Source organism: Nannospalax galili, unplaced genomic scaffold (assembly GCF_000622305.1).
Source record: "Nannospalax galili isolate Female #2095 unplaced genomic scaffold, S.galili_v1.0 scaffold1227, whole genome shotgun sequence".
Classification (NCBI taxonomy): domain Eukaryota; kingdom Metazoa; phylum Chordata; class Mammalia; order Rodentia; family Spalacidae; genus Nannospalax; species Nannospalax galili.
The window spans coordinates 262,551-275,231 of record NW_008356461.1 but is presented as its reverse complement, the minus strand read 5'-3'; the positions used below and the strand labels follow the sequence as shown (position 1 = coordinate 275,231).

Below are 12,681 nucleotides of genomic sequence, written 5' to 3'. Positions count from 1 at the left end.
TTAGCTGATGGAATCACGCATGCATGCATACATGTTTGCCAGATCTTTTGTGTGTGTTGCACACATGTATGTTTGTGTCTGCATGTGGAGGGGGAGGCCAGCATCACTATCAATTCTCTTCCCCAATTACATCTCCATTTCCACACTGGAGACTGAATTGTGGCTCACCAATTTGTGTAGGCTCCCTTGGCAGCGAACTGCAGGGATCCTCCTGCCTGCGCCTCCTCGGCACTGGGATTATAAGCACAGGATATTGTGCCCAGCCTTCACATGGCTGCTGTGAATCGGAATGGGGGGGCCTCCCACTTGCATGGGAAGCACTGTACCAACTGACCATCTTTCCAGCCCACCCAGATCTTTATGTAGCCTTTGATAGCCTTGAACACGTAGTGGTCCCCGTGGCTTAGCCTCGAGTGCTGGCATCTCTTAGAGGTGTGACTCCCCAGGCCTGGCTTACCAACGAGGTTCTTGAAGGTGTTATGCATGTTTCCTTTAACTGCAATTAGGAAGACGTGGACTGGGCGATCTCTGAGACGATGTCTTTACTATTACAAATCCTGTACGAGCCTTTTCCTGTACCTATAATGACTTGACTCATCACTATGGAGCGCTGAAGCGATCAGATTGATGGGGAAGAAGGAAAAACAATGTCCAGTGTCTAAGCCTCAAGACTTTTTCTCTGTACAAAAACACAAGCATATGATGCAGTTGCGGTTAAAACTAAGATAAAACTGACTGTACAGGAGAATGTTATGTATACATAAGGCTGACAATGTGTATGTATGTATCTTAGTTTTGACATAAAGAAAATTTAAAAGTACAAAAACTAAAGAAGTAGTGGAATTCCTGAAGGGCCACTGAACTGTGGGCAGCCCTAGTGAAGAGCAGACAGCAGTGAACTGAGAAAATAGATCCAGATTTGTGTGAGCTTGTGTTTCAGTCTCTTATAGACATGGCAAATAGGTCTGTAGTTTGTGATAGGTGGGAAGTTATGACAGACTGTAGAAAGCTGGAACCATTTTTTTTAAACATTTTTAAATTTTTTTTTAAAATTTTATGTGTACGCGTGTATTGCCTGCATGTAGGTTAAGTGCACCCATGTCATGCAATGCCCCCAGAGGACAGAGGAGGCTGTTGGATCCTCTGGAACTGGAGTAACGGACAGTTGTTAGCTGCCATGTGGGTGCTGGAATTCAAACCCGGGTCTTCTGCAAGAACAGTCAGTGTTCTTAACCGCTGAGCCACCTCTCCAGCCCCCGTCTGTGTTTTTAAAAGAAGGCCAGTCACATATATGTCTTATGATGGTTAGAGGATATTTTATTAAAGATTAAATCATGATTCCCCTAAAAATATTACACAAACACATGAAAAAGATTTTATTTGACCAAATTACCTTATGAGAGAACTCACAAGATGTTGCAGTTGGTCTGAAGGAGAATGTGAACAGCAGGCATCTAGATACACAATCAGGAACACTGAAAGGAATTGGTTACATTGAGGCAAAATCAAATTCTATTTCTATAAAACAAGTACGAGGAAGGACCCAGATGATTTCTTTTTCCTGAGGTAGAAAACACTGCTATGTGCACGAGGATGTACACGGAGGTGTGTGCTGTGGCCGCAGGGGACGTAGACAGAGATGTGTGCTGCAGCTGGACGGGATGACGGAGGATGTGTGCCGTGGCCACAGGGGACGTAGACAGAGAATGTGTGCTGCAGCTGGACGGGATGACGGAGGATGTGTGCTGTGGCCACAGGGGACGTAGACAGAGAATGTGTGCTGCGGCTGCAAGAGGCAGGAAGGAAAATTCAGGGGACAGCGCAGCCAGGCACCGCGCACAAGGCCGGCGACATCTCTGGGACCCAGGCAAGGCGGGGGAAGGGGACCACGGAGCCTCAGCCGTCCAAGGCTTTCTCCTTCACGGTGGAAAACAAAATGACCGTCCTGCTCTTCAGCTGCTATTGCAACAAACATCCACGTTGAAGGGAGGGGAATGGTGTATCATATATAAACAAGTATGTTCATACATATACATACATATGTAATGGCACGTACATGCCTGCATATATAGTTAACATTTTCTAACTGCCATTATTCAGACTAAAGGGAAACAAGAACAGAATTTCATTCAGTGTTGGAAAATAACCATCCACATATGTAAATATGTATCTGCACAAATACACGTGTAGTCATACAGTAGCATTTATGTATGCATGCAGTTTCTTCACATACTGCACTGCTTTATCACGTGCTAATGTTCCAGCTTTGTTTGGGCTTCCTCTACGTGTTTTCCACGGACCGTGGACAGCTAACAACACTTCGCAGAGCGTGCCAACACAGAATGGGACGGCCACGTTCGGAAGGCTGTGGTGAGCAAGCAGGCCGCAACCCGGAGGCTGCCGCCAATGTCCTTCCCTCTTACCCTGAGCAGCGTGGACACCGAACGTGGCCTTGGGGTACCGTGAGCTACTCGTACGCAGGCAGACCAAACAGCTGTGGCTGGAAGTCCTCCAGGGACCTGAGCACAGACGTGGCCTTTCTCGTCAAGTCCGGGCTGAGGTTCTGATCGGGAACCATGACAGCCTGCATCCCGGCTGCCAGGGCCGCCTCCACTCCGTTGGGAGCATCTTCAAAGACGAGGCACTGCAGAAAGACAGACACAGTTAAGTGGTGCTTTACTCAAGCAGACGTCCGTCCGGGAGGAAGCAACGATGGCCGCCCTCGCCTGGGCTTTGCAATGCTGCAAATGGAGGTGGACACAGTGGGGGTTCAGGTTTACAAACTGAGACTCTATCACCTGAACCTCATCACCATGGAGCACCATCATGGCTGTCAACTTAGCATTTCCACTGCAGAACTTTTATTCTGAGCACAGACCCGTTTGCTCCATAACGGAGCCCCATACAATCCTGAGGACCCGCATTCAAAACCTGCAGCATCCGTGCAAAAAACCAGACTTGGCCCTGGGAGTGCATCTAACTCCAGGGCTGTAGGGGATACAGGCAGGGGACTGCCGGGGCTTGTGGGGGCTTGCCGGCTGCCCGCCGAGCTTCAGGCTCAGTGACAGACCCTGCCTCAGGGAATGAGGTGGCAGCAGATGGAGCACGATACCCAACATCCTCTCTGAGTGCGTTCTCCTCTCTCTCTCTCTCTCTCACACACACACACACACACACACCACACTGATGTGCATACACCGTACACACAGGCCACCACACATATACACAACCTGAACACTCAGTGTGAGAAGGAAGTGTGAAACAAACCAAGACGCACATTTTGAAACAGAAGACCCACTGCTGCACAGTTCATGGTTTCTGTACCATAGTTAGAAAATGACAGGGTTTGGATGTGGTACTTAATGCATTTCCTGCTGGGCCTGGTGGTGCACGTTTTTAAATCCCAGCCCTTGGGACGCAGGAGGCACTCATTGGGACCCTGTCCCAAACAAACAAATGCAGTTCCGGTTTGCTTGTGTCAGGAGACAGAAAAATAAATAAATACATAAATAAATAATGCACAGAAAACAAAGACCCAGCACACGTGTGCTGATTTGGTAGACTAGGACAGCACAGTCTCTTACCAGGACTCCCGACAGGCGTTCAAAGCCTCCCAGACCGTTCCCTGCCTGCCACACCTGCACTGCACGGGGCTGTCTGTATTTAAAAACTTCTCAGTGCTATCTTACGTCGGCACTCGTGTGAACAGGACCCCACTCAGGGCCACGTGGGGACTCCCTCACAGCTGGACACTTTGGTCGCTGTTCAGTAGTGCAGAGCGACACAGGGGAGTGACGTCCTCATCACACTGCGGCTTCTCAGTACTCGGAGGCCACCCTTGTCACATGCCATCGGTCTTGCTAGTGCGTCTCAGTGAAGACATGGGGAGCCCAGGCAGTTGTAAAGGAGGTGCGTGCTCTCCACTATGCTCCAGGCTCCTAGATGCTCCTTACTTGGGTCTCCGCCGGCACCCCAGAACTCAGGAGCGTGAATGCTGAGCCTTCCAAGTGATAGTTCAGCCTCCTTTGAAGCCTCCTTTCCCTCTGCCGTTTACCACAAGGAGTTTCTTCCTAACCAGTGAGCAGGCGCAGAAGCAGGTGAATGGGCAGGTGCTGGGGAAGGGCTCAGGGACGTCAGGCAGGGGCCCTACAACGTCAGGATCCGTATCCTGAACCCTGTTGGCCGCTGGGGAGCTCAGTGTCTCCCCCACTCATTTGCACACTCATGCCTGCTCTCCTAGAAAAGCTGTAAAGGTCTGGGCTGTCACACGTGCACTGGCTATCCCCCACTCACAAGACTACCCGACCACCCTGACCTTCTCAGTTCAACAGCTAACCCACTGCCCCAGGGGTGGGGTGGGGTGTGAGGGTGAGCCACACAGGGAGGTATTCTGTGCTGGAAGGTGGGGGGGGGCTGGACGGGCTAGGGCAATCTGTCCTGCTGCCTTTCTGCTAAGAACCCCTGCAGTTGGCTATCTCCCTCTGTCCTGAGACTCTGCTTTCCCTCTGAGGGGGAGGCAAGGAGGCCCCTTGGCAAAGCTGGGAGCTACTTCCGAGGGGCTCCGCAGGCAGATGGGCGTTGAAGTGTGGCTCAGAACCGGGAGCAAAAACACTGTGAGGTCCTTCACCCCATAGCACAGCTCTTCCCGAGTGCTGCCTGTGGGAGGAAACAGGAGGCACAAGACGGTGTCTGTGAAAACATTAGAGGTGTGTACCGCTCAGTGCGAAAACACTGGAGGTGTGTATGTGCAGAGGGAAACAGTAGCTGATGTAGGCTCCTTGGAAATTTTTCCTATTTCTCCTGCCTTGAATGTTCTAATGTCTTATCACTTTCTGTTTTGAACTCACAGTTGTGCTGGAAGCTAACTTTAGAAGAATACGAATACGGCACTGAAACGGCGGGTTGAGCATCCCTAACCCGCAGTCCCCAAACGTTCCAAAATCTGAACCGTCTGGAGCCGCCAGGTGAGGCTCCAGATTAGAAAACTTACCAAGAGAGATTGTTTCATGCAGAAAATTATTAAATGTATTTTACATAATTACCTTCAGGCTCTATGTATAAGATGCGTGTCAAAGATGAGTGCAGGCTAGGGAGATGGTTCAGTCAGGAGCCTGCGTGCTTGCAAGCACATGGACATGACTCAGACCCCCCAGAAACCCCTGTAAAAAAATAACCTGGGCTTATAATGCCAGCCCTGGAGACTCAGAAACAGGTAGATCCCCGGGGCTCTTGGAAACAACCCCCACAGGTACCAGCCTACGTGCACCCTTGAGGCAGGGAAACAGAAGGAGGGAATTCTGCAGACCAATGCACAAAGGCTAGCGGCCTTGGGTCTGCCTAAGCTTCCTTCAGCCAAAGGAGGATGCTCGGAGAGCCTGCGTTCTGTGGCCTTGGGGAAGGTGAGGACACGAAACAGGTAGATCCCCGGGGCTCTTGGAAACAACCCCCACAGGTACCAGCCCACGTGCACCCTTGAGGCAGGGAAACAGAACGAGGGAATTCTGCAGAGCAATGCACAAAGGCTAGTGGCCTTGGGTCTGCTTAGGCTTCATTCAGCCAAAGGAGCATGCTCTGAGAGCCTGCGTTCTGTGGCCTTGGGGAAGGTGAGGACAGGGAAACGACCCCCACAAGGTAGCTACAGGCATTGCTTTCCCCTGCGCATCCTCCTCCTCGTCTTGGGGTCGGGCCATGGCGCAGACACGGTTCACCTCCAGGTTCCTCATATCTGTCCCTCATAAAGCACCTCCTGCCCTCTAACTAGCAAGAATTTGGGGTTACTTCTTTGTGGGTGACCTGGGTGGGAGGACCTGCCAACCCCTTAGTTTTGGCTTCTTTGGCCCCTGTTCTACTCCTGAAGACTGAGAACAGCATTTTGTTTACTGAGAGCCACAGAGGGGCCACAGGGTGAGGGAGCTGCTATCCAAGGAGAGGAGCAAAGGCAGGCCCCCTCGTCTGTGGGGGCGGCGCCTCTCGGAGCCCAGGAAACATGGGGGAGGGGGTGCGTGGTCGCACAGGTGCTAAATTTGGGGCGGATTCTGGTTTTGCAGTAGCAGTGCACTGCTCTTCTCCCTACGGACCTGCAGGCGGGAGTGTGTCCCAGTCCACCTCTACAAGAGCAGCTGAGCTTAATTAAACTGTAGCTGGAGGGATTTAGGTTGGGAAAAAATAACATTTCCCAGTGTCTGGGTGGCTGGAGTCAAGCAGGTTGGTTCTGCTCAGCCGTAGGGATCCTCTGAGCCTCTCTAGGCAGTGGCCTCTCTGAAGGCCCCTGACCTCCATGATGACATCAGAGACTGCCCCACACAGTCGGGTTCCTCATCCACCTGCTCCCAGGGCCAACCTGGGTGAGGAGGTGACTGCACTTTGAAGGTGTAACTGAGCAGTTCCACTTTGTAAGTGGGAACTTCCCTGTAATAATCTATCTGGTCACAGCAGGATGTCCAGGTCTGTCTGGGTGTCACAAAACACTATCAGGGCTGGGGCGACTTAAAGAATAGCTCATCGCAACCCATGATTCTGGATGTTGCAAGCCCAAGGTCAAGCCGCCCGGCAGACTAGGTATGTGGAGAGGACTGCTTCCTGGTTCACACAGGACGCCTTCTTCTGACGTCCTCACATGACAGAACGAGCAGGGACATCCTCCCCCATCTCTTCCATAGGGACACGAGTCCTGTGCATGACCTCATCACCTCCCAAAGGGCGTACCCCTAACACTATCAACATAAGATTTTGAAGAGATACACACCCCACCCACAGTAGGTCTCATCGCAGCCATGAGATCTCAACACCACCATGTTGAGTGCTGAGGATTTCAACATTGGGCTTTAGGTGGGAACAGGAGGAGACCCAGACCCTTCCACATAAGCACATAAAGACAGAAATTCATCAGCACATGAGGGTGTCGCTGTGTGTGTTTGGGTTAGGCACAAATACTCAGTTTGTAACACAGATGGAATGAGTCAACTGTGAACCTGAGAATCCCTGTAGAGAACATGGAAACACCAGGCCACAGGACTACCCTAGGGAACCCTGTGATGAAGATGCATGTCTCAAGACATGTCTAAAGATCTGTGGTAATTTGTTGTGGCAGCAATACACAAGGATTCCACGTAACGAGTCCAAGGTAAATGTATCTCGAAGGCTTTGTAAATATACCTAGCTTTGGACACTGAATAATTGTGGAAAAATAAACATACTGTGAGCACTAAGGGACCTACAGCTAATAAAACAAGGCACATACTTCTGCTAAAATGTCAACAAAGAACACTCGTGCACTCCTTTGCTGGGGTGGGGGGCAGGTATTCAGCCTGGAACTCCGGATGCAATGGTCAGTCTCCTCTCTGTACAGAATTCAGGACTCATATGCTCGGGCAATCAGTCATCTGAGAGTACAGGAGTCTGCTTTATAGACTAGCAAGGGACTCGGTTTCATCAATTTATGTTAAACATGCCATGGATTTATAGGGTAAAAATTAGGGTGCTGTTGAATGGAGACTGGGCCAAGTCTGGCACGTCTGAGATTGGCTCCTCCCACAGAGTCAAACGTTGCCAAGTCTCTGTCTCCAATGGAGGTGACAAACTATCTTGGCTGGTCCCAGTGACATGAGGTATCTGTGAAAAAACCAAGGTGACCTATCCCCCTAGCTTAAGCAGACAGAGTGACGGGCCATTTTCGATTCTGGACATCCTAAAAGCTTCCTTGAGCTGTTAAATTTGAACCCGGGGAGTTAGTTGAGGCTGTTAATATAGTATTTGCTTGATATTGTATTTCGTCAACATTTTATTCATGACTATCCCACTTAAAGATCTCTTTTGGGACTGTGGCAATGGGTTAGCTATGAAGTGTCCTTTAAATGGTTGATATGCTGAAGGCTTGGCTACAAGCTGGTGGTGCCATTGAGGAGGGATTCCAGCTCGAGTGCTCAGAACTCATTAGAGTATTATCCATGCATGAGGTCATAGCTACAAAGCTATGTGGAACGAGGCCTGGTTGGACTGAGCGGGCCACAGGACATGCCTTTTAGAACTTGTCCCACCTCTCCTCTTCCCCTTCCCCTGCGCCTAATGCTACGGGTCACCGACCGGCTTTTCTCTGCCGGTCAGAAGATATCTGCCCTGCTGGACGTCTCAGCCTTCTCACAGGCTGAAAAGCGATGGAGTCAGCTGACCGTGAACTGAAGCGTCAGAAACCACCAGCCAACACAAACCGTTCCTCCCTTTCACTTGTCCATCACCAGTATCTGTACCATCACACAGTGTTATGACAATGGTGATCTGTTCGGGGGATGCGGCAAAAACTCATTACAGAGTCCCAGCTTATTCAAGGGGAGATGGTGGAGGGAACGTAACTGTCCTGATGTTGTCCCGGAGATTACAGCACTAAATACCCCAGTGGATGGTCTGCACATTCATTATCTGCAAATTCAGGCCATTTGTCTCCTCCTATTTGTGATTTGGGGAGCTTCACCAGGAATGCGTATTTCTATCACAAACCAGGCTTTTATGCAGTTGCCCTTAGCGATACACATGGCCTGCACACACTTGTAGGCAATTAGCACCTGTGTTGGGCAGGCAGGAAGCAAAGAGCAGAGGAGGCGGCTCTCTTGATCCCTGGAGCTTGTGGGTCTGCACCCACGATGGGGCCCATACGCCCTGGGAGCACTCATGGTGGCTGCTGAATCCATTCGTCAGGACTCGAAAGTTGACTTTAGAGACGGTGGGTCTAGGGATGATGAGTCAGGGATATTTGATCATAGGCAGCATATGAGACACAGGAAGAATCTTCCTAGATGGGTGTAGAGAACGGGACACCAGTGTTACAGGTGAGAATTCGGGGCAGAGAAGAGGTTTGCAAAGCCAGAGAAACTTACAGGCTACAAGCCTGGTGTGCGGAAGGCTGTCTGGATACGATAGACACACTGCCAAATTCTGCATGGAGCGGAAGGGACAGAAGAAAAACCAGTACTAATGAACCTAAGTTAGAGGGGAGTCTTCACCCACTGCTCCCGTAAGGAAAGTACGAGGCTGGGTAGCTCATGGAGAAAAGGTCCTTCAGTGTAAAGTTTTTGAGGTAGAAAGGGCAAATATTTTAATGCCACCTCTGGTGGCTCTCCACCCATGTGTCTGTTGCATAAGATCATGGTGAGAGTCCACGTGTAGAGGAAGGGATTCCCCGGCTAGAACTGGTCAGGGCCAGGATTCCTCTTTTTAACAACCTGTTCTCATAAGGGCCATCTCAGGGTCCCACAACACCTGCTTTAACATCTTCCTAGCACAGCACCCCAAAGAGCTTCACAACTCCCAGTAGCTCCCACAATCTTAAAGGTCCCACTTCTCTCGCTGGAACCAAAGTTCCAGCACATGAATCTCTGGGGGACACACTCGAACCAGAGCCAGGCACAAAGGACAATGTGTCCAGGTGCAAAGACTTAGGATTTTTGGGAGAAGGAGAACTTAAGGGCTCTGTCCTGTCAGCTCTTCAGCACCGTAGGGATGCAGCTCAGCCCTGGGTGGTGTCAGTGCTCCCCTGCCCTACTAGTACTGCCTGTATCTAATGAGACAAGCTATGGGGATGACTGTAGGTTATTAGAAATCCCTGACACACCTTAGGCTTTTAAAGAGCTGGCCCAGAGTCAAATGTTTCATTCTGTGATGGGTTCATACTGACAAGCTGTAGTCTATGTGCTGCTAAAATGGCCTAGTAAGAGCCAGTGCTCTAGGAAACTGGTGACCCAAGGACTGTGCAACCTCATGTACGATGTACATGGAAAGTAGACCATCACAGAGGGACAAATCACTGCAAGAATCATTGGAAAGAAACAATTTGGACAAACCTCATCTGGCTGTATCACCTCAAAAGTTTACATTGGGTTTGATCTATGTGTGTGTCAACATCACTTGTCTTCTACCCACCTGTCCTTCCATTCAATTAGGTGCCCTTTTCCTCCCTTCCCTTCCCTCCTTCCCTCCCTCCCTTCCTTCCCTCTCCCATCCATCTACCCATTCACTGATCTATTCATCCATCTATCCATCTGTACATCCATCCATCCATCCATCCTTCCATGCACACACCCACCCACTTGTCCATCCATCCATCCAACCATCCATCCATCCATCCATCCATCCTTCCATGCACACACCCACCCACCCACTTGTCCATCCATCTATCCACCCATCCATCCATCCTTCCATGCACACACCCACCCACTTGTCCATCTATCCATCCATCCATCCATCCATCCATCCATCCATCCATCCATCCATCCACCCACCCACCCACTTGTCCATCCGTCCATCCGTCTGTCCTTCCATCCATCCTTCCATGCAGATACCCACCCACTTGTCCATCCATACACAGGTTTGGTAACGCCTTACCAACAGGTGCAGGCCTTTGATGTGAGTCTGTCACCTAGACACTTCAGTTTCTACCTCTAACTGCCCAAGACGGCTTTGAACTATAGTGTGCTGCTGGGTGGACTCTCTTCATGAGGGGAGGTCAGGCAAGCTCCCATAGGATTGCAGTTATGAGAGGCATGCACATAAGGATGGCACAGGCCACGCTGTTGAGTGAGGCACAATGGAGCCTGGCCATGCTGGACCCTGCTGGACTATGGCTGACACACAGAAAACCAGGAACCCCAGCAGTGTGGAATGAGGTGGCCTGGAAAGCAGACAGATCAAAGAACGACGGGCTCGAAACGGGGAGAGGAAGCTGGCATTAGTCTGAGGCCTGTGGCTACAAGGATGCGGGAGGAGCTGTGGGAGGACAGAGAGATAAAGAGCACCCTGAGGGCCCTCGGGAGGGGTGTCTCCCAAGGGGTGATGACCCTGGACCCTGTGGCTCTCAAGTGTGGATAAAGCTGGGGAAGCATCTGTTCCAAGATGGCCCAGCTAAACTTCTTTGATGATGTATCCCCAAGGACTCTTTGAGATCTTGGGTTCTTAGGACTCTGTGGAACTCCCAGGAACTAGATCTGGGTGTCAGAGCACAAAGAAGTTAAGAAGAGAGGACAGAGGGAGGAGGACCCGGACCAAAGTCTGCATGAACAGCAGCCCTTTCGGATGGGGGACACCACAGCTGTTGGACGTACACCGAGGAGATGCCAGTGAAAGCAGCCAGTGGGTAGGAAGTCTCCCAGATAGTATGATACTACCGTCTAGTCTCCCAGGACCCATCTATTAGTCCTAGGAGTCAGTTATCCTTCCTGAAGTGTTTCCCTGCTCCTCTCCGACCTGTATCAACACAACAGAGAGCAGGAGGTTCTGACTGCCTCGCTGAGCTGCAGCTCCCTCTGAACTGCACCCTGACTAAGAACACTGGCCTGCTCTCTCGTCAGTCTCTTGTTTTCTCGGTTCAACTTTGAGGCCTGTAATCTAATGGAACGCAGTGGAGAAGACATTCTTCTTTCCTGACTGTGAGGCAGAGTAAAGCAAGCAGCTTTGTTCAAGGATTTCGGGTGGGACAGCAAGCCTGAATTCAAGTTCTCTTAAAGAAATGCACTGCAGGGGCTGGAAGGATGGCTCAGTGGTTAAGAGCACGGGCTGCTGTTGCAGAGGACCTGGGCTAGGGTCCCAGCACCCATAAGGTGGCTAACGGTGGCTCCCTAACTCCAATTCCGAGGGATCCCATGTCCTGTTCTGGTCTGCGTGGGCACGATACGACACGGGTGCAGTTACATACATGCAGGTAAGACATATACACAAAAATAAAGATAAGTAAATAAAATACAAAAAAGAAAGGTACTGCGAGGGGGATAAGCGGTGATTATTTTTGTAAATAATGAAGGACGGCCGGGAGCGGACAGGGAATACAGCAGCAGTCCTGCCTTGGATAAACCCGTGAGATTCTTGGCACTGTGCAAACCTGCCCAGGGAACCACAGAAACCAGAGGCCTATGAGTTCTGCTGAGGGCTCAACCTGCATTTCAAGGTTTTTATCATCATTACCACCATCATCACCATCACAATCATTACCACCACCACCACTGGGATCACAATCACCACCACCACCACCGGGATCACAATCACCACCACCACCACCGGGATCACAATCACCACCACCAACCACCACCACTATCATCACTACCACCATCACCATCATCACCACCACCACCATCACCAACGTCACCATCATCATCACCACCATGACCACCATCACCATCTTCCTCCCAGGAGTAAAGGTCCCCTGGCTGCATGTGCTCCCTTTATCAGGTGTGAGGACATCTACGTGCTTCCCATGATTCTGGCGTGGCACAGAAGTTGAGGTCACAGGGCAGCTGTCATCTCCCGGCCGTGCATGTTTGGCTTTGAGCTTCTGGGTCCCATAAAGTGTACAAAAAACATGGCTACACTTTGGCTGAGCCTCACAGTCCATTTCAGGTATTAGAAAACAATTTTTCACAACGTCTTTTTTGTCTTTTATATATGAAGAGTTGGAGAGAAAACCTTCAAAGTTGTTGTACATTCTTAAGAATTTTACCCATGGACAATTCTTCCTGCTGACTTTACAGGCTCTCCCTACTCTGTCTCTTCCTCTACCGTCCTTGCTTTCCTTCCTTGTCCCGTCCCCTCCCTCTCTCCCTTCCTTTTCTCTTCCCCCTTCCCTTGGCTTCCTGGACTCTCCTGCCTCCCTTCCTGCCTCCCTGACCTTTGTCCCTCCCCCCCCCCCTCCGTCCCTCCCCC

General features: G+C 50.6%; 1 protein-coding gene across 1 annotated transcript in view; it reads right to left on the bottom strand.

Moving 5' to 3' along the window:
- Positions 1 to 1,292: 1,292 nt before the first annotated feature.
- The window catches only part of Pudp (pseudouridine 5'-phosphatase), a 73,416-nt gene continuing 62,027 nt past the window's right edge, over positions 1,293 to 12,681 (bottom strand). The window contains exon 4 of the mRNA XM_008854581.3: positions 1,293 to 2,644. Coding sequence (XP_008852803.1) covers positions 2,468 to 2,644 — 177 coding nt within the window. The 3' untranslated portion in view covers positions 1,293 to 2,467. The remainder of the gene's footprint in view (positions 2,645 to 12,681) is intronic.